The following is a 21476-nucleotide window of genomic DNA, read 5'->3' on the forward strand; positions in this document are numbered from 1 at the left end:
TCTGAAGAACATAGGGGCAGGTCAGGATTAAAGACACAGACATAGAGAATGGACCTGACACTTGGAGGGGGAAGGGTAAGCTGGGACGCAGTGAGAGAGTGACATTGACATATATACACGACCAAATGTAAAATAGATAGCTAGTGGGAAGCAGCCTCATAGCACAGGGAGGTCAGCTCGGTGCTTTGAGACTACTTAGAGGGTGGGATAGGGAGGGTGGTAGGGAGATGCAAGAGGGAGGGGATATGTGGATATATGTATACGTGTAGCAGATTCACTTTATTACACAGCAGAAACTAACACACCATTGTAAAGCAATTATACTCCAATAAAGATGTTAAAAAAAAAAAAGAAAGCTATGTTCTTGATGCCACAAAACTAGTTGTTTTGTTTTTAAGTATCAAATCTTGGCCAGCTGGTTAAACTATAGCTTAGTTAAACTATAACTTCAATACCAGTTTACTTTAAGGTCACAGATCTGAACTGAATAATGTTAAATATCTGTTAACAGTGTCAAAAAGAGAATGCTAGTGTTTTGCAGTTATGTATTGCTTTTCATCCGGAGCGTCCAGTTGAGCAGTGGTTTTCTAGCTATGTTCTGTCAAGCCCCAGGGCTGCTGTGCACTTTAAAGTAGGGTTGGGAGGTTCGGCATGCTGGGCTCTTTCTTATCATCCTCATCCAATGTCTTCAGTTATTTATTCTGTACAGAATTCTATGTAAGATTTCCCCTTGTTGGGGGTGGGTAGTTTATATTGTATTTTAAAAGTTTGGAGACAGTTGTATCCTGGCAGTTATTCTTCTGCATTTAAACCTGTTTGATGTTCTTTTTTCACACTTGCAGGAATCTGGTAAAATTTTTTGAATCTTTGTGCTGGAATCTTGGATCTGTAATTTATATAAACACTATTTATCTGCCTCTTTGCCTTTCTCCTCCCACCCTCTTTCTGGCTTATGGGCATTGTTGAATGTCTACTTTATGCGCCACAATATAGGATTTTGGCCCTGTACTATTCACAATAAAATCCTTAAATCCACAGCAGATAGATTTCCCAGAGACATTTCCACTTAAATTTCTAAAATAAAATTGTGTGCTTTACCTTTTAAAAATATTTAGAATAAGGGAAGTTTTACTTACACAAATGATTTATGTCTATCTTCAGTGTGAAGATGAAGCACCTTTCAGGATGTTGGATTAAAATGTGTGAAAACTAGAAAGTTGGGAGCTAAAAACCAGTATAGCTGGGATACATAGCCTAAAAAATCATCCAAGTTCTAGGAACTGTTACTGCAGGTCCATGAGACAGTTGCCAAACTGGTCTTATTGGTATGTAACTCAGTAGATAAAGCATAGAAGGAAACTTTGAGATGCACTGTATTTAGTTGAGTCTTTTAGCTCAGGGAGTGTCCAAAAGTTGATGAGAGAACAAACCCATCCTCCCCTCCACGCACCTTTTTCCTGAAGGAACGAAATTCTACAGTTCTCTTCTCCCCACTCCTTTCCTCCCACAGGTAAACATTTTTGTGGTCAATTTGAATCATTGGAATGTGTGTGATTTTCATAAAAAGAATGTTAAAACAGAATAATTAACTACATGCAACATGTTTTGGGGTGGGGAGAGAGGAAAATTTGACCTGGAAATTTAAGTGGTTTAGTGACTTCTAAACAATTTTAATTTCTGCACTTCTGTAAGAAATAAAATAATGCACTATAGTTCCTTTTTCCTATGTTTTAAATAAGAGATAAATCCAGTTTTCCTATATGATGAGTCATGGATATAGTTAAGCTTCTGCACAAGTAGGCAGAATAATGCAGCTGTCTTTTCAGTAGGTAGGCAGCGTCTCTTGTCCATCCATCCATAAACATATCCGTTATTATAATATCATACAGATTATTTTCACTGCCGTAAATTTCCTCTGTGCTCTGCCTGTTCATCACTCCCCTGCCTACCCTCCCCATAATCACTGATCTTTTTATTTTCTCTATTGTTTTCCCTTTTCCAGAATGTTGTATAGTTGGAATCATACAGTATGTAGCCTTTTCAGACTGGTTTCTTTCACTTAGTAATATGAGTTTAAGACTCCTTCATGTGTTTTCATGGCTTGATATCTTATTTCTTTTTAGCATTGAATAATATTCCATTGTCTGGATATACCACAGTTTATTTATCCCCACACGTACTTGGTTGCTTCCAAGTTTTGGCAATTATGAATAAAACTGCTTTAAACATCCATATTCAGGTTTTAGTGTGGACATACATTTTCAAACTTCTTTGGGTAAATGCCAAGAAACACAATTGCTGGATTATATGGTAAGAATATGTTTTATAAGAAAACATCAGACTGTCTTCCAAAATGGCTGTAACATTTTGCATTCTCACCAGCAATGAATGAGAGTTCCTGTTGCTCCTTATCCTTGCCAGAATTTACTATTGTCAGTGTTCCAGATTTTGGCCATTCTAATAGATATGTAATTGTTTCAATTTGCATTTCCTTGATGACATATGATATAGATCATCTTTTCATATATAACACTTTTTTGCCATCGGTATTCAAGTCTTTGGCCTATTTTTTAATGGAGTTGTTTGTTTTCTTGTTGAATTTTAAGAGTTCTTTTTATATGTTATATAACAGTCCTTTTATCAGGTGTGTCTTTTGCAAATATTTTCTCCCAGACCTGGCTTGTCTTCTCATTCTCTTGACATTGTCTTTCACAGAGTAAAAGTTTTCAATTTTAATGAATTTCAGCTTGTCAGTTATTTCTTTCAGGGATTGTGTCTTTGGTGGTGTGTCTACAAAGATATTGATCTTGGAGAGATAGCGGTGAGCGGTCCTGAATAGAGATCTTAGTTTCCTAGCCAGGAATTGAACCTGGGTAGTCTGGATGAAAACCAGGAATCCTAGCTGCTAGGCCACCAGGGACTAGAGGCTAGAAGCACTGTGGCCCTGGCTGTTACCCCCATTGAAAGCAAGAATGTTTCAAGGAGGCAAAAACTGTAAAAACAGGTACAAAGTTTATTATTAGAGACACAGCATATCATGTGGGAGAGCACACAGAGAAGCAGTTTATTTAAGACAGAAGCAAGGCAGAAATACACACCAGGGGCTTCCCTGGTGGTGCAGTGGTTGAGAGTCTGCCTGCCGATACAGGGGACACGGGTTCGTGCTCTGGTCCGGGAAGATCCCACATGCTGCGGAGCGGCTGGGCCTGTGAGCCATGGCTGCTGAGCCTGTGCAACCGGAGCCTGTGCTCTGCAACGGGAGAGGCCACAACAGTGAGAGGCCCACGTACCACAAAAAAAAAAAAAAAAAAAAAAAAGAAATACACACCAGGAGAGGAGTGCGGTCATCCTGAATGAGCAGTGCAGTAAGTCAGAATCTAGGCATAAATACACACCCAGAGAGAGAGTATGTGCATCCTGTCTAATGAGGAGGAGTGTGGTAAAGAGTTGATTTAAATCCCTTATGTAGGACAGTTCTTCCAGGTCTTTGTTTACCTTTGGCCAGTTACCTTGTTTCTTTTTTCTCACCTGACTGGTCCTAGGACCCTCGCCAAGATGCATGTGCAACTTTTTGGTAAGATGGATCCCACTGCAGCGGCCTGTGGGGATATGTCCACACTTATTATGGGGTGGTGCCCCCTCTCTTTTGGACCCCCAAGGAGCCTTCCTGCACATATGCAGACAGGGAAGTTTTCCTTGACCTCAGCACTGGTCATCTTTTTACTTCAGCAGAGCTCAGCTTCTGCCTCTTGCTTTGTCCTTGGAGTGGCTGGGTGAGAACAAAGCTTCAATTTTACTTCACTTGCAGACACCAGCTGTCCAGCCCAGGGGTCCATCTATCTCCTACCTCAGTACGTCCTCTATCTCCTACTGTACCCAAAGTCATCTATGTTGTCTCCTATGTTATCTTCTAAGAGTTTTATAGTTTTCATTTTACATTTAGGTCTGTGACCCATTTTAGTTAATTTTTGTGGAGAGTGTAAGGCCTTTGTCTGGATTCATTTTTTTGCACGTGGATGTCCAGTTATTCCAGCACCATTTGTTGAAGAGACTATCTTTGCTCCATTGTATCACCTTTGCTCTTTTATCAAAGATCAGTTGACTATATTTATAAAGGTCTATTTCTGGGCTCTGTATTCTGTTCCATTAATGTATTTGTATGTTCTTTTGCCAGTACTACACTGTCTCGATTACTATAGCTTTATAGTAAATCTTGAAGTTAGGTAACATCAGTCATCCAACTTTGTTCTTCTCTTTTGATATTGTATTGGCTATTCTTAGCCTTTGCCTCTGCATATAAACTTTAGTTTGTTGATATCCATAAAATAACTTGCTGATGTTTTGATTGGGATTGTGTTGAATTCATAGATAATATTGGGAAGAACTGACATCTTGACAGGATTGATTGTTTCCATGAACATGGAATATCTCTTCATTTATTTAGTTTTTTAATTTCATTCATCAGAGCTTTGTAGTTTTTCTCATATAGATCTTGTACATATTTTGTTAGATTTATACTTAAGTAATTCCTTTAGGTGTTACTATAAATAGTATTGTGGGTTTTTTTGGGTTTTTTTGGGGTTTTTTTTGCGGTACGCGGGCCTCTCACTGTTGTGACCTCTCCATTGCGGAGCACAGGCTCCAGACGCGCAGGCTCAGCGGCCATGACTCATGGGCCCAGCCGCTCCACGGCATGTGGGATCTTCCCAGACCGGGGCACAAACCCGTGTCGCCTGCATCGGCAGGCAGACTCTCAATCCCTGCGCCACCAGGGAAGCCCATAGTATTGTGTTTTTAATTTAAATTTCACATGTTCATTGTTGACATATAGGAAAGTGATTGACTTTTATATATTAACCTTATATCCTGCAACCTTGCTATAATTGCTTACTAACTCCAGGAGATTTTTTTTTTTTGGTCGATTCTTTCAGATTTTCTACATAGATGATCATGTTATCTGTGGACAAAGACAGTTTTATGACTTCTTTCCTCATCTGTATACCTTTTATTTCCTTTTCTTGCCTTATTGCATTAACAAGGATATCCAGTGTGACATTGAAAAGGAGTGGTGTGATGAGACATCCTTGCCTTGTACCTGATCTTAGTGGGAAAGTATCAAGTTTCCCCCCTTTAAGTATAATGTTAGCTGTAAGGTTTCTATAGATAGTCTTTACCAAATTGAGAAAGTTCCCCTCTATTCCTAGTTTTTATCATGGAAATTATTTTTATCATGAATGGATTATATACTTTTAATGAGCTAATGCTACATGTATTTATGGAAGTAAAACTCAGTTTCATTTTAGTTTTCCTTATTCATTGATTATTCTTTTACCTTTTCACTTTTACCAGTTGGTAATTTGTGTGTTTCTAGGCTCAGCTTGCCAATCAGAAACAAAAATTAGAGTCTGTGGAGCTGTCCAGCCAGTCGGAAATTCAGCACCTGAGCAGTAAGCTGGAGCGGGCCAATGACACCATCTGTGCCAACGAGTTGGAAATAGAGCACCTCACCATGAGGGTCAATGACTTGGTTGGAACCAATATGACTATTATGCAAGAGCAGCAGCAAAAAGAAGAAAAATTGAGGGAATCTGAAAAACTGTTAGAGGTATGTTTTTAAATTGTAATATACTGTAACTGAGGAAATGTGTGTATGTGTGTTTTAAGAGAGACTAATGAACCTGTAACTAGGTTCTAAAACCTATGGTTTCTTCCCTACTCTGTAGTCAGTAGATATTGATATTAATAACAGGATCAGATATTAATAACAGGCCTTATTAATATGGTGCCTGTTGTATAACTTACAGTTTGTCTCCCTGGCTACCTTTTCTTATGAAATAGAAAAATTTAATAACATCTGACTTTTTTTCTGAGTATTTTTGCAGGTTCTGCAAGAAGAAAAGAGAGAATTGAAGGCAGCTCTTCAGACTCAAGAAAATTTCATGTGTGAGACAAGAATACAAAAGGAGAAGCTACAAGCAAAATTAAAGGCAACTGACACTCAGCACACAGTAGAGTCCATAAAGTATATTTAATCTTAAATATTATTAATCTTAGCCATGTGGTGGTTTAGCATTAAGTACCATTTTTAATATTGCATATTCATATTTTTGTGTTTGATCATATTATGGGTTTTCTTATTCAGTTTTAACTTCTGAGTTAAATTTTTATATCTTTAGAAAATATTGTATGATTATTTTTTTCTGCCTGCAGTTTGGGTCCCCTAACCAAGAGACTCTGATGTTTAGAAAGTTAGGAACCCTTTTGTCAATCCATACCCTTGCCAAAACTGCAAACGTGAAAGGAATTATAGTCTACGTCTCCTGGGAGGCCTCCCTTCCTTGGTAGAACAGGTCATGTTTAGTAGCTGCTTATCATCAATACCATCAATAAGCCAGCTATTGAGATAGCCCTTTAAAAAATCCTAAAGTTAATTTTGTTTCTGTGTATGAATTGTTGCTCTGAAGTTTGTAATTTAAGTCTGGTGCACATTTCTGTTTTTGTCTATAACTTTTCAGTTTCTTTGACTCAAGGTATCAAGTGACAACAAGGTGATTTTTGTCATTTTGTCTTTTTCCCTTGAAAAACAGGCCAAATCCCAGTTGAGAAAGGAGTAAACTGTTGCCGACTTTTTTAGAAGCATCATCTCTGCCTCTTTACTCTCCCAGTTTTTTGTTTTGTTTTGTTTTTTCGTAAATCAGGAAACAAACTGAAGAGTTCTGAAGAGTTTCATTACCAAAAAGAGTTGGGAAATATGAACTGGCTGTGTGTTGTTTTTGTTTGCAAAGATACAAGGCCTTTAACAGTCCTCCTGTGTCTTCCCATAGGTCACTGGAGGAGTCTCAGGCAGAAAGGAGGTATGCCTCTCAAGGGCAGGGAGACTTAGAGAATGTGCTCTCCCGACTGGATTTTACCCACACTAGTGAAGAACTTCTGCAGGCAGAAGTGACTCGTCTGGAAGGCAGGTAGGTAATTACATACATTTCAGAAACACTCAAATTGTTAGAAACTGTTTTCAATCATCGTATTGATAAAGTAAGCTAATATAACAAGTGAAAATATGTTTTTCTCTCTATCACTCACAAATGGCCTAACTTCTTATTTCATTGAGATTAAAGGAGAACTGTAAAGCTCAGTTAAAGCAGAACTTCCTAATATTCTTACCACCAAACCTCCCAGTCAGCCTGCAATCCGTCTGTGTCCTTAATCTGTTAGAGTGAATGAATCAATGGATGACGTCTGTGCTCCTAAGACTCCACTTACATACTGATTCTGCAGCTTCTCCTTTTCTCTTTTACATCATCAAGTTTTTAATCTCTGCTAAATCATTTCCACTAGTATAAAATATGTTTTAATATTCCTCATCTTAGGAAAAAAATGAAAATCCTCCTTTAATTCTGTACCCCTGTCAAGTTACTTCTGTATTTCTCTGCTGTCCTTTAAAACCAAATTCTTCAAAAGAGGTGTCTCTGTTGACTGACTGTACGTCTTCACACTTCTCCTGTGCAGAAGACCTTGAGTTAGGCAGCCTTTCCTTCTACCAGCCACATCACTGGAGCCGTTCTTGGGGCGATCTCCCTGGACACATGGTGCTCCTTCCTTCTGTGCTGAAATACTGTTGATGTTTCCTAGTGTGTTGATTGAACCCTGACTTATGCTATACCATGCCCAGCTCATTTGTATCACCATACTGTGAACTTTCTTTATCATCCCGCTGAACCTTCTGATTGGGAAGAGTTTGATATTTTGTTTTAAACGTAAATCATGGTCATTTGTACAGTAGTATTTTCAGCTGTGTAGAAGATAAAAATAAAATAAATAAACTGTTAGCCTTTAGGCAAACAGATAACCAAAAAATTGCCATTTTACCCTTTTAAGTACAGTTATAAATTTTTTGTCCTATCTTTAAGTAATATATCTTTTATTTGTTTTTGCAAACCCCTAAATATTTTCCTTACATATTAAATATACATGCATACACACACAGAGTTTTTGCTTTATTTCTTTCTCACCTTGGAATACCTAAGATATTCTTAGTTGTCATTACTGAGGTATATTTGCATACTTTAGATTGAATAAAATAAAAGCTTAGTATTCTTTTTTTTTTTTTTTTTTTTTTTTTGCGGTACGCGGGCCTCTCACTGTTGTGGCCTCTCCCGTTGCGGAGCACAGGCTCCGGACGCACAGGCTCAGCGGCCATGGCTCACGGGCCCAGCCGCTCCGCAGCATGTGGGATCTTTCCGGACCGGGGCACGAACCCGTGTCCCCTGCATCGGCAGGCGGACTCTCAACCACTGCGCCACCAGGGAAGCCCAAAGCTTAGTATTCTTATTGACATTAGAACTAATATTTACATTTTTTTATCCTGATTTTCCATTGATTGACTTTTTAGTGATCTTTTACATGTTTTGCTATGCTCTCAGCAGGCTCTGAAGACTTCCCTCTTGTTTCTGACACACTGCCTCTTGCATTGTGACCTGGGACACTTTAGTCTCTTTAGGCCTCGATTTTCCCATCTGTAGGTAGGACAAGATTATCTGATTCTCTTCTCTCTCTACCTCAGTGTTTGACACACTATAGTCACATTCTAAGTACCAAATAAATAAGCATTCTAGGATTTTTAGAAATAGGTAAAGTTGGAATAAATGGATACAAATACCAGTGTTCAGTAATAAAACAAAGACTTTCAAAATTATTTTTCTGTATCAAAAGGCAAGTAGAAAAATGAACCCTTTTAGACAGCTTATTTGTGTTGTTCAGTTTGAACAGAATATTCCGTGAAACAGGAACTGGAGGAATTTAAGTGATTGTTTTTGTGTTGTTGTATTGTAGAGATGGTATTTTTGAATGATAGCTTGTCTGGTAAGTTGGCTGTGTGGGTGAAACAACCTAGATAGTTATTAAGCCTGTACTGAACGGTCTGGAACCAAATGATGCAGGGCATAAGGGTATGGTGGGCAAGGTTAGAGGGAGGTAAGAAGTAAAAGACATTATTTTAATCATAGAATTTGTAGTTCGAGAAACATAATATGCACATTAAAGGACCTAAGAGCAATTTAAAGTGAAAATTCTAGAAAATGTCTACATTCAAGCTCTAACAATTGAAAATAGACTGTTTTTAAGGTAATTAAGGAATGAGGGTCAGTGTGGCTCTATCCAGGTAAATGTTGATCTGATTCTTGAAAGGGTGTTGACTATCCATTGCCTGGTAGGAGGGGAAGGTGCTGTGTGGTCAAGGGGATGGTGTGTGAAGAGACAAGAAGTCAGGCTTAGCAAATGGCACATGGCAGACAGTAAAGCCTAGCAATTTAGCGGCAAAAAAGACTTTATTAGTAGATACGAGCTGTGAGATAAGAGAGGTATGGTGCCCCTGAGGTTCTTGTATCTGATGAGTGGTTGATTCTTAAGTAAGGGTGACAAGTTGGAAACTCTTTGAAGAAGATTCTTTTGGCAGCTGTGTGTAGGATGGGATTGTAATTAAGTTGGTGAAGACTGAGATTATGATGCAGCTCCTGTACAACTAGAGAGAAAACAACTACCTAAGTTGCTATGATCTTTAGAATTTTGTAACCAGTAATATTCTAAGCATAGAGAAAGAATATAGGTAAACACAGAACTCAAAAGTATCTCCAGAAGTGTGAATTGGATTTAGCTGCCTCCAGTGATAAGGAAATCAGAAATTAGTTTTATTTTGGGGTGGGAGGTAATGTTTAAGTGTATTTCTTGGACATCAAGAAAATAGGTTAGGTAACTCAATTTGTGTGTTTCAGGGTTTGTTTTATTTTAAATATGTGACCTTAATTTTGTCATACAGCTTGGAATCTGTGAGTACAACATGTAAACAGCTGAGCCAAGAGCTAATGGAAAAATATGAAGAACTGAAGAAGATGGAAGTGCATAACAATGAGTACAGGGCTGAGATTAAGAAGGTAAAGGTCCGCATGCCTGGGATCGCAAAGCCCTTTGTGTTTATGGACTGAGCTGTGGGTTGAGAGGTTACTGGAATTATTTTTAATGAGAGAAAAGTATAACCTAGAGGCCATTTGATGCTCACGAGTAGAGAGTACCTGGAAGGTTCTTAGGAGAGTGTCTTTCTGTGTCATCCCCAGGGATGCAGTGTAAGTATTTTCAAGATAGTTGAAGCCTGCCCCTTTGAACTCTACAACGTTATTTATTTATTTATTTATTTATTTATTTGCGGTACGCGGGCCTCTCACTGTTGCGGCCTCTCCCATGGCGGAGCACAGGCTCCGGACGCGCAGGCTCAGCGGCCATGGCTCACGGGCCCAGCTGCTCCGCGGCATGTGGGATCTTCCTGGACCAGGGCATGAACCCGTGTCCCCTGCATCGGCAGGCGGACTCTCAACCACTGCGCCACCAGGGAAGCCCTGCAACGTTATTTTAAATGTGCCTTGATGAAAAGTTTTCTAGAAGCTACGCACCTTCTTGCTTGCACAAGCACATGAACATATTATATGAGCTGGCATTTAATATTTTCTTACTGACCACAGGTGGTGATGGATGTGTATTCTCTTCTGTGCTGTGGGTAGTTATATCCTCATTGGCATTTGAAGTGTGCAGAGTTTGTCTCTATGTTAGTGGGCCCTGGCTGTCCTGTTTGTTGACTCATATTTTTTATTACTTCTTTGAGATTACTTCTAGCCCCTTTCTTCCTCTTGCCTTTTTGTTGTCTTCTGTGGACCAGGAAAGTATATAAGCAAAATTTTTAGATTTGCAACTAGAAAAAGAATGAAGGTCACAGGTGCTGTCCTCTAAACAATGTGGCTTCGACTTTGATACTGGTTCTCAGCATTTGAGTAAGGCATCTCTCCCTGTTTTGAGATCTAATAGGTAATTGTGGGTACAACCACGTGACCATCAGTACAGATATGCAGCTTTGGTAAATTGCTAATTTTCTGCAGATTTAATCAGGGAAAAATTCATGTCTTGAGGTAAGGTAAAAATTACTTTATTATTATATTTTTCTATCTAACCTGTCTTCTCTTAATTTTTAATGCCTTCTGTTTCTTTGTAGTTGAAAGAACAGATTTTGCAGGCTGAACAGAGTTACAGTTCTGTACTAGAGGGAATGAAGATGGAGATCTCCCAGCTAACTCGAGAGTTACATCAGCGAGATATCACTATTGCTTCCACCAGAAGTTCTTCCTCTGACATGGAGAAGCAACTCAAAGCAGAGATGCAGAAGGCAGAAGAGAAGGAAGTAGAGCACAAGGTGAAACTAGAACAAAATTCTCTTTATTTGAAGTTTGTTTTTTAAATTTATTTATTTTGGGCCGCATTGGGTCTCTGTTGCTGTGTGCAGGCTTTCTCTAGTTGTGGTGAGCGGGGGCTACTCTTCGTTGCGGTGTGCGGGCTTCTCATTGCAGTGGCTTCTCTTGTTGTGGAGCACAGGCTCTAGGCATGTGGGCTTCAGTAGTTGTGGCACGCGGGCTCAGTCCTTGTGTCTTGCAGGCTCTAGAGCTCAGGCTCATTAGTTGTGGCGCATGAGCTTAGTTGCTCTGTGGCATGTGGGATCTTCCCGGACCAGGGCTCGAACCCATGTCCCCTGCATTGGCAGGCGGATTCCCAACGACTGTGCCACCAGGGAAGCCCTTGAAGTTTGTTTTTGAAGATTCAATTTATTAAAGGTAGAGTTTCCATAGTAGTTAACTCAGTAAGTTTTTGTTAGCCCTCTTCTTCAGGCTAAGGGTAGGCTGGTTAACAAGCAGTCTAGTGGAGATTGGTGGGAGGTGAGAGTAGGTGAGACAAGTGAAGAGACCCTCTCTGTGGTGTGTAGGGTGTGTATTGAGGCTGTGCCACGTTCGTTGTGACAGACCAGAGTTCAGACAGGGCGAGTGGTCAGGGATTAGACTGGGAAGCAGTGACCTGCTCCTGAAGGGCCTGCCCGCCCTGTGCAGGAGTAAAAGGTCTCTGTGGTTGTCGTGTGGAGAGTAAGTGAGGAGGCAGAGAGGCCACCCAGATGCTGTCACGGCAGCGAGACTGTGGCCCGAGCGCTGCGCCAGGGAGGCAGAGGGAAATGGATGCATTCTGGAGAAAACCGACTGGGCTTTGTACTTGATTGGACCAGGAGAATGAGTTAGACAGAGTTAGGAAAAGTCGTCACTCAGGATTCTGGCTTGGGCAACTGAATAGAAAGTGATGCTCTTTAGTGAAATACAGAAAAGGTACGGAGCAGGTTTGAGGAGGATAATGAGTTTGTATAAAGGGTACATAAAATAGGCGAGCTGGCAGATGGGACACTGGTTTGAGATAAAGGCTGGACTTCCATATGGAAATATCTAGTAGTCAACTCCACAGAAGGCCTGGAGTTCAAGATTAAAATCAAGGTAAGACATTTAGCTGCGGAAATCTTTGCATGAAGTTGGCATTTGAAACCCTGAGAGACTTTGATATTATAGCGAGAAGGCATAGAGTATGAAGAGGAGAGACTTGCACCAAACCTAGGAATCTACTCATTTAGGGTAAAAAGGTGTTGGAATGGAGCTAAAAAGAAAGGTAGCAATAAGGAAGGAAATCAGGTAGTTTTCACAAAGGAAGCAGGAAGGCAGGGAAGGAAGGAATCTTTTCAAGTAGGAATGGCTAAGCAGAAAAGCTAAGGAGAATGAGGACTGAAAATAAGTTTTACTACCTTATGAAAGGAGTGCAGTCCACATGATGCTGGAGGTGGAGGCCAGTAAGAGGAGTGCTGGGGGTTACCAGTGCCTGATTCATCTTCTTAGAATAGTATTCTAATTGCATGCATATGAATTAATGTTGAAACACCTTTTCAACAACCTTTCAGAAAGTATTTGTATATATGAATGAAGAGTGTGACCTCGCCTAGTGAAAATTACATGTGGAAAAATTTTATAAGATGCGTTTGATTTATTTGTTACATTTATTTGTTTTTTGCTTTTCCCTTCTCAGGAGATTTTGGCTCAGTTGGAGTCACTCAAGTTAGAAAATCATCGTCTTTCTGAAATGGTGATGAAATTGGAATTGGGTTTACATGAGGTACATAAATAGAAACTTAAGTTTTTCTACTATCCAAGCCTTTAAAGAAATCACTTTGTAGATACTGATATTGTAAAGAGAAAGTTAAGATCAAACTATGAAACGATCCTTCTGCAAAAACTTTCTCAAATGAAAAGAAGTCAAGACAGTGATGGGAGTGAGCAAAATATGACTCTCCACTCCAGCGATTGGAAGATTTAAAAATATATTATGTATGTGATAAAATACATAATGTGTTCTTAATAGGGAGAATGTATGTAAAGGGCTTAGCATAGTGTCTGGCATTTAGTAAATACACAATAAATGTTTGATGCTGTTATTATTATTACCGAAATTATTGTGTTCACAATATCTTTTCATTATAAAGTATATGATTTTTAAAATAATTTGGTTTTAATTATATTTCTACAAGATATAGTTCATTTCATCAAATATTCTAGAATCTTTTATGTTCAAAGTATTTTAGTAGACAGTGTAATGGACACAAAGATGAATTAAGATAAGATTCTTGCCTTTACAAGATTGAGAGTAATCTAGTAGGGAGGATAAGAAATGTAAACAAACTGCTGTGAAACCAGAGAACATGATCAGCTAACAGTGAGTTATAAACTGTGTGGATGCTCTTTGAACTATTTTGTTATAAAATCTTTATAATTTTCAAAATGACCCATCTGTTCTGACCCATCTTTTCTTGATGTAGGTCAAATGCCCAGAGACTGTAGAAATTCTTTTTTTTCTGTGTTTCCAGAGAGTGTGTGCCTCCAAAGATTCATGGTCACATAATGCCCCTATTTGCTCCTAAGTAGTTTTAGTTCCACACTCATGGATTATGGAGGCTGGCATGGGAGAACATGCAAAAAACTACATGAATATGTTATTTCAGCTAAAAGAAAATACGGGGGACCATTTTTATAATATTTTGAGAGGGTGAGACTCTCTTAGCATCACAAAACCGTAAAGAATTTTACAACATAAGGAATTTTACAACATATAAATGTAAAATTTCTGGATGACAAAAGACCCCATTAAAAAAGACTAATAGACTAGAGGAAAACAATCTATTAGCAGATAAAAGGTTAATATAAAATATTAATATATAAGGATTTCCTGTAAAGATAATAAAAAGATTGGAATCCAGTAGAAAAATGGGTAAAGGACATAAATAGATAATTCATAGAAGTAATGCAAAAATCCAGTAATGAAGAAAAGCAGTTACACCCCTCTAATAATCAAAACAAAAGAAATAAATCTTCTTTTGTTTATTGGCTTGACAATGATTTTTAAAATCCAATATAGCCAGTGTTGGCAGGGATATAGAGGAACAGGCTCTTCAGTGCTCTGTTAATGAGAAAGTGAATTGACATAGCTATTCTAGAGGGCAATTTAGCAATATCCATTAAACTGTATGTAAATACATGTAGCCTATAAAGTCCTGAGTCATGTACTTTTCTGATTTTGATCATCATTGTTTTCCAGAAAGATCATATCAGTTTGCATTCCCAAAGAACCCATCCTATAGGAGCAAAGGCATAAAAACGGTCATTTCAGTGTTGTTTGCAATATCCAAAATTTTGAAAAAAACTAAATGTTAATCTATAGAGGAATGGTTAATCATGACTCTCTATACTAGGAAATATTATGCCGTCATTTAAGGTGGCAGATGAATGTGCACATCTAATCTTGCTCCCTCCCCAAATCCCTCTAAATCTATAATGAAAGGATTTTTTTTTTTTTAAAGCACAAACCTACAAAGATGGAAAAAGTGGGAGAGGAGACAACAACTAAACATTTTGTAAGGGGGAAGATGGAAGGAAGGAAGGAAGGGAGGGAGGGAGGGAGGGAGGGAGGGAGGAAAATGACTTTATATGCCCTGATTTAACCCAATACTAAGCTAGTGGTGGAGAAAACCAAGAACCAATCTGATTTGCACCACAGAATCTTCAGAAGGCTCAGGATTTGGCAATAGCTGATTGACAGAATCTTATCTTATACAGTGATTACCTATTCATATTTAAGAGTTGGGAACTCTCAGGGGTGCGTAAGCCGGACAAAGACCAGAGAATCTGTTCAGCCTAATTTCTCCTGAAACCTCTATCTAACAGTAGTGATAATGTCCTTTCTTTACACAGCAAGGTGTGTGCTTGCTATGCACTTTTTATATTACCTTCCACACTCATTTTCTGTAATTGTTGATAATAAAATAATAAATTTGAGAACAATTTAAAAGATGCCTGCCTGGCAAAAGCAAACATTATCTTCTTTTAAAAAATATATTTAATGACATCAGACATCAAACTCTGGCTGGTGAGAATCCTGTTAGCAGTTTATACTTCCTCCAGTTTTGAAGTTACACACAGTGTAAACGTGGTGTACGTATTAAGAACAATTATTAGAAAGTGCCATTTTGCATTTTACCATGGAGGAAGGTGATATTACTTTTACAAATGAATATTTTAGCTAAATAACTTTTAATAAAAGTATCTAATTATCTTAATAGTAAAAGCAATAGCTCTGATAAAGTAAAAAAAATTGACAGTAGTTTATAGTTTAACTCCTATGTCCTGCAAATTTTTTTTTTAGATTTTAGCATTTTGTAACTTACTGTCACTGCTAGAACAGATAGTTAAGTGGTTGTATTTTAAGATTTATTTTTTTGTTAGGTAAATTCTGTTTGTCAAACCACTGTTTACCAGCTTATTTTCGGAAAGTTCTTTATAGAAAAGACCAAGCTAAACATCAAATTAAATTCCAAAGAAGATAACCATAATTTTTCAGAATGCTAATAAAAATATTTTGTCATTAGAAGAAAATGCTCCAGACCTCTATTTTTTTAGGTACTATATTGCCAGGAAACACCTAGAATTGAAGAACAATAAATAATCACAGAATTCAGACCAGATCAGAGTAGTCATACCTACCTTATCCTTGAATACTGCCTTATCATGTCCAAATTTATTTCACATACCAGAATAGGTGCCAATATTATGTAAAAGTCTTTAAGACCAGAGAGTTGTTTACTTAAAAGTTGTCCCTGCCAGCCACAATTCCTTTTCAGAACCTTATGTCCAAATGTCTTTCTTTGAAATAGGTCTCTTGATTTTCTTCCACAGGTATTCTGGGGTTATTCAACCTTCTCTTTCCTTTTGTTTTTTTTTAATCAGTAGCTTTTTTTTTTTTTTTAAGTTAAAGCGTAGTTGTATAATTGTATAGTATAGTTACAATATTATATTAAAGTGTACAACATGATTCAGTATTTTTATAGATTATAGCCCATTTAGAGTTATTGTAAAATAATGGCTTTATTCCCTGTGCTGTACAGTATATCCTTGTGGCTTATTTATTTATACATATACATGCATTTGTACCTCTTAAACCCCTACCCCTATCTGGTCCCTCCCCTCTCCCCTCTCCCCACTGGTAAACCACTAGTTTGTTCTATATCTGTGAGTCTGTTTCTGTTTTATAATATTTGTTTGTTTTATTTTTTAAATTCCACATCTAAGTGATAACATACAGTATCTGCATTTCTCTGTCTGCCTTATTTCACTGAGCTCAATGTTCTCTTTCTTGAGGAAGAATCCGTGGCTGCTATTTTCTTTCTTTTTCCCTGTTTTTGATTCTCATCTGTAGCTTTCTTCCATCCTAGATCCAGCCTTCCTCCAGTTCCTTGGATATTCCTTGGCACATCAGGGAAGCCCATTGTGCTCCTCGTTTTCTGCCCTTATTTCCTGTAAGAAACAGAACGTTGTCTCTCTTTTAGGGGACCAAAACCAAATCTTCACTTTTTCCTGAGTAAAGCCATAGATTAACTAGTCACAGCTGAAAGTAATTTTCCAACAGCAGTATCACAGATTACAAGTTATTCTTGTACAAATTAAGTGACTCTAGTATTCTTTTTTATTAGGCAAAAGAGGTTTCACTAGCAGACCTCCAGGAGAATTGTACTGAGGCATTAAATAAATTAGTGTCTGAAAATCAACAACTACAGAAAGATTTGATGGATACCAAAGCTCAGCTGGAGATTTCTACTCAGATTTGCAAAAAAAACCATGACAGGATCTTTAAACCAACACACAGCAGAGTACCTGAGTTCAAGAACACGGAGTTCAAGTAAAATTTCTTCGTAGTTTATTTAAAATATATATCTTTATAATATAATTCTCATTTCTTTGAGAATAACTTACAGAAATTGAACCTTTGTCGAAAGACTCTGTTCAGTCCTCAAGTACACCGCGCACAAGTAAAGCTGTTAGGTTAAGAGGCGCAGGGGTTCTAAGCACTTTCATCGAGGCCTCTGGATGTAGGTGTAAACGGCAGCCTGTTCCACTGAGCCTGCCCAGGCCGCCTCCTACCTCTCGGGCCCCACTTGCCCCATAAGAAGTAGAAGTTGGCTTTTTGTAAAAAGCTTCTTTTGTAGTTTTGGTCAACTAATGATAGGCGGTTACCTAAGAAGTCAGCATTCAGTGAAAAACCACCTGGCTTCAGCTCCTACGGTACGGCTTACACGTTTTCCTACCGGGAGCCTTTGCTGACACCCTCACCCCCACTCCCACCTCTTCCCCAGATGAAGATAAGGGCCTTCTCTCTGCACAGTGCTTCCCTCTATCCTAAGCACCAACCACACGGGGTCACCCTGGCAGCTTGCTTATCTTCCTTGCTGTATTTTAAGTGTGTGGGGGGCGGGGGCCTGGCAGTGGGGATCGGGGATTGGGGCAGGAGTGAGGGAAAGACCATGTGGTCGGAGCGGGCTGCTCATCTGGTAAAATTACAGCCTTCTTAGCCTGGTCCTGTGAGTTTAAGTGAACTTCAACAAGTATGTTTTAAAAGAGGAAAGTTGCTACAATGTTTATCTGTTTTATTTTCTAATCTGCTATCCAGGCCAACCAGTGGCCAGCGCAAGCATGATGGGATGAAGGCTGAGCACTACAAAGCAGGTCTTCATTCTACTCAAGGACAAGCGTTGGATAGCGTAGAGCCTGTGTCCAGGGGCCTCAGCCCCCCGAGTCATCAAATCAGCCCTTGCTGCTCCACCATCTCTCTGCCTTCTAACTTTCTGTGCAAAACTCACTCTCTGCCTTCAGTGCTCGATACAAATGAAACCAATTCTTCTGACACTGTCTCTGAAAGTATAAATGACCAAGAAGACTTTATATATTTGGTATGGAGACTTGCTGAGCTTGCTAGTTTATTAAGTTTATTTAGTTTGATTTTATTTTTTATTTTAAGGCGGAGCAGTATTCCCCCCCACCCCCCTTACTGGTTCTCTCTCTTAAGCAGCCTTTGTTATCCTCAATTATTTCTGTCTTAAAGGTTTTGCTTGTGAAGACACTGTTGGCCACGACTACTTTTCAAAATGCATCTTATGAAATATAACATAAGTTATAGGTATTCATTTCTTTTTAACCTGAATGGGAAACTCCATTCCTGCCTTTTTCAGAGAGGGTCAATTTTGTGTTGGGATGATTGGTTCAAGGAATATCTCTGCCTGCCAGAATAGTCCTGGGGCATAGACAGTGGGGAAGGAGAAAAGGAACGGTTGGAAAGGGAAAGAGGTGGGTAGAGGCGGGGGAAGGAGTCGCATCTGACGTGTCTAGAGCATGGACTGGGGGCCACACAGTGGTGGCCCTGGTGACAGAGGCTGCCTTTCCACATGGACTGGCCCCTTGTTCTTGCAGCTGCTGGGAGGACTCCACTCCACCATCTTTTCTTTACCTTCTGTGCTGAAGCACTCGCCTCTGGCCATGCATTCCCATCAACCTCCCGAGGTCCTATACCTGTGAAAGTTCAGTATTTTTGACTTTTTAATGTGCCAACAAGTCCATGGGAAGGTTTTCTTTTAGTTGTCAAAATATATGTAACATATGTAATTCTGAAATCCAAAAAAGTCCTGACAACTAACTTTCTTCCTAAGTTTGTCGGCAAAACTTATTTGGCACTGAAACCTCACCTGGCCTGAACTGAACTGATGTGATGGTATATATAGACTTTATTGATCCCCCTTAGCATTTTACTTCAGAAATATCAATGTGTTTGATTATGGGAGCTACCTCTGAGCCCTCATGAGTCTGTATTGGCGAATCCGTCTACTCTCTAAACTGTTTGTAACCCCTGAGCAGTACTCACGAGCACATCCACAGTCATTCGTGAACGTGTGCAGAGGTGCACACAATTTGAGTCACTGACTTGCATGTTTCCAGCTGAGGTCAGTCAAGGTGGCCCTTTGCCCTCTTGTTTCAGCTCTTGTGCTGAGTTGAGATACCCAGAGGGTGGAGCCCCTGGGGGACAGCACAGTGCAATGCCAGAAGCTCGGATGCTGGCGTTGAACAGGGTTTGAACCCCAACTCTGGCACCCTTTAGTGGGGTGGCCTCGGGCAGGTCACTAAACACTCTCAACCACGTTTTCTCTTTTGTAAAATAAAGAAAATAGAGTCTACTGGATGAGTTGTTTTTAGGAGTTAGGATTATAGTCTATGTGAAGTGTGTGTGTGTGTGTGTGTGTGTGTGTGTGTGTGTGTGTCTCTCCCATAAGAGCAGTGTTTCAATATTCATTAATTCAGTGTTTGAGATGACTTTCATAGAAAATAGCTACTGCACATGAGGATTGACTGAATTTGGTACATGTGACCTTTCTAAAATCTAAATTCTGAAACCAGTGGTTTCAGATAAGGCACTGTGGACTCAAAATTTGGAAGAAGGAAAGTATTGATTTTAACTGATATCTAATTTATTATAGGTAGATTTTCTATGCTTTAAAACAAAAGTAACATTCAGATTTTAAAAGTGTGTTTGAAATAATCGTCATTAAGTATTTCTCTTCTGGGGTATAGAAGGATATACAAATGCTTTCAGAGGAAAGCATTTTTAAAAAAGTCACCTTTTAATATTGCTCGTTAGAAAATATCATGCATAATGTGTCTTAGAAATATCTCTTCAACTTATATGTGTCAAACTGTGTTTCTCTTCTAGTGTCCCTTGCCCCTGTCTCCTCTTGGTTCAATAGTCACAAGATTTTTGGAGGAGGAGGAACAGAGGTCTCATCACATTCTAGAGCGCCTGGACGCCCATATTGAAGAACTAAAAAGAGAGAGTGAAAAGACAGTGAAACAATTCACAGCCCTAAAGTAGCCTCTTAAAAAATCACGAACTTGGAAATAAAAATAAACACCGAGGAGTTACTGTCATCATGAAGTAGCGGCTCTTTGAAAGGCTGAACATATAGAAACCATAAAAATGAGATGTACTAATAAAGCTGCCATGAGGAGTCTGAGAAACTGATACTAGCTCTAAGGTGTTTTCACTGCACTGGTTTGTTTGATGGACTTTTTCCAGCAATAACTTGTAAATAAACCACTTTGCTAGACTTTTTCTCATGTTAATATTTATTATCGTAAAGTGATACTTTCTCCTGCTGACTTAAATGTGAATAGCTGTAGACTAATTAAAGATTTTATGATTCGTGTTGAAAATAAACTAACTATAGGAACTTCCTTTGAGAGCAGTAGCATTGTATGTAGTGGAAGCATGGATTTCAGACTCAGAGTGATCCAGGTTGGTGTACTGGCTTTGCTTCTCATTAGCCAGCTGGGCTGGTAATGTGTGAGGTTGGGCCGAAGTGTGTAAAGGTGCTGAAGGACTTTGACAGGAAGCCTTCTCTTGCTCAAAACACAGGGGGAGGAGGGAGGTGGGGGTGGAGCCTGGGGCTGGGTTAGTGTGGGTGCCTGGGGACACACGGTGGAAATCTTGGTGTCTGCATTTCTGAGGAGAGGTTTAAAGGGGAGACGGAGCTCTCAAGGTGCAGGGGCATTTGAAGCCATGGAGAGCTGAGGAGGAGGAGGGCAAGGAGAGAGACGAGCAGAACTTAGAACTTGGCTGCCCTGGAGGACACCGGCACAAGAGCATCACGCGATTAGATCCAGCAGAGGAGCTGGAATGTACAGGTAGAGACCAGAAGGTGAGGTGTAGGGCTCTTGCCGCCCAAGGATGGGGCTCCTGTGATCCGACCCTCTCGGTGGATCTTTCCCATCAGCATGGAAACATCCTGTTATTTCTCCTTTCTTTAAAGCAAAACAGAACCTCGGTTCCACACCCTCCCTGTCTCCTGCTCCACACATTCGCTCCCCTTCACGCAGACATCTCTGGTGAGAATTGTCCGCAGTGACTGTTCCCATTGTCTTCTTTTTTTTTTTTTTTTTTTTCCCGGTACGCAGGCCTCTCACTGTTGTGGCCTCTCCCGTTGTGGAGCACAGGCTCCGGATGCGCAGGCTCAGCGGCCATGGCTCACGGGCCCAGCCGCTCCGCGGCATGTGGGATCTTCCCGGACCGGGGCACGAACCCGTGTCCTCTGCGTCGGCAGGCGGACTCTCAACCACTGCACCACCAGGAAGCCCCTCCCATTGTCCTCTTAACCCTCTCCATCCCCACTTCCCTCCCTGCCGTGAAACTGCTCTCCTGCTCTAGAGGTTACC

General features: G+C 39.7%; 1 protein-coding gene across 5 annotated transcripts in view; it reads left to right on the plus strand.

The window, feature by feature from the left end:
- CEP63 (centrosomal protein 63) overlaps positions 1-20494 on the plus strand; it is an 89685-nt gene extending 69191 nt beyond the window's left edge. For 2 of the 5 annotated variants that reach the window (XM_082625399.1, XM_082625395.1), the window contains 9 exons: positions 5372-5605; positions 5883-6022; positions 6825-6962; positions 9812-9926; positions 11033-11230; positions 12925-13011; positions 16916-17121; positions 17890-18169; positions 19978-20494. In XM_082625399.1, the coding sequence (XP_082481525.1) occupies positions 5372-5605; positions 5883-6022; positions 6825-6962; positions 9812-9926; positions 11033-11230; positions 12925-13011; positions 16916-17121; positions 17890-18169; positions 19978-20136 (1557 nt within the window). In that variant the 3' untranslated portion in view covers positions 20137-20494. Of the gene's footprint in view, positions 1-5349; positions 5606-5882; positions 6023-6824; positions 6963-9811; positions 9927-11032; positions 11231-12924; positions 13012-16915; positions 17122-17889; positions 18170-19977 lie in introns of all 5 variants that reach the window. The other 3 variants (XM_082625397.1, XM_082625396.1, XM_082625398.1) reach the window with 3 other exon arrangements.
- Positions 20495-21476: the final 982 nt, after the last annotated feature.

Source organism: Mesoplodon mirus (assembly GCF_964341445.2).
Source record: "Mesoplodon mirus genome assembly, chromosome: 6".
Classification (NCBI taxonomy): Eukaryota; Metazoa; Chordata; class Mammalia; order Artiodactyla; family Ziphiidae; genus Mesoplodon; species Mesoplodon mirus.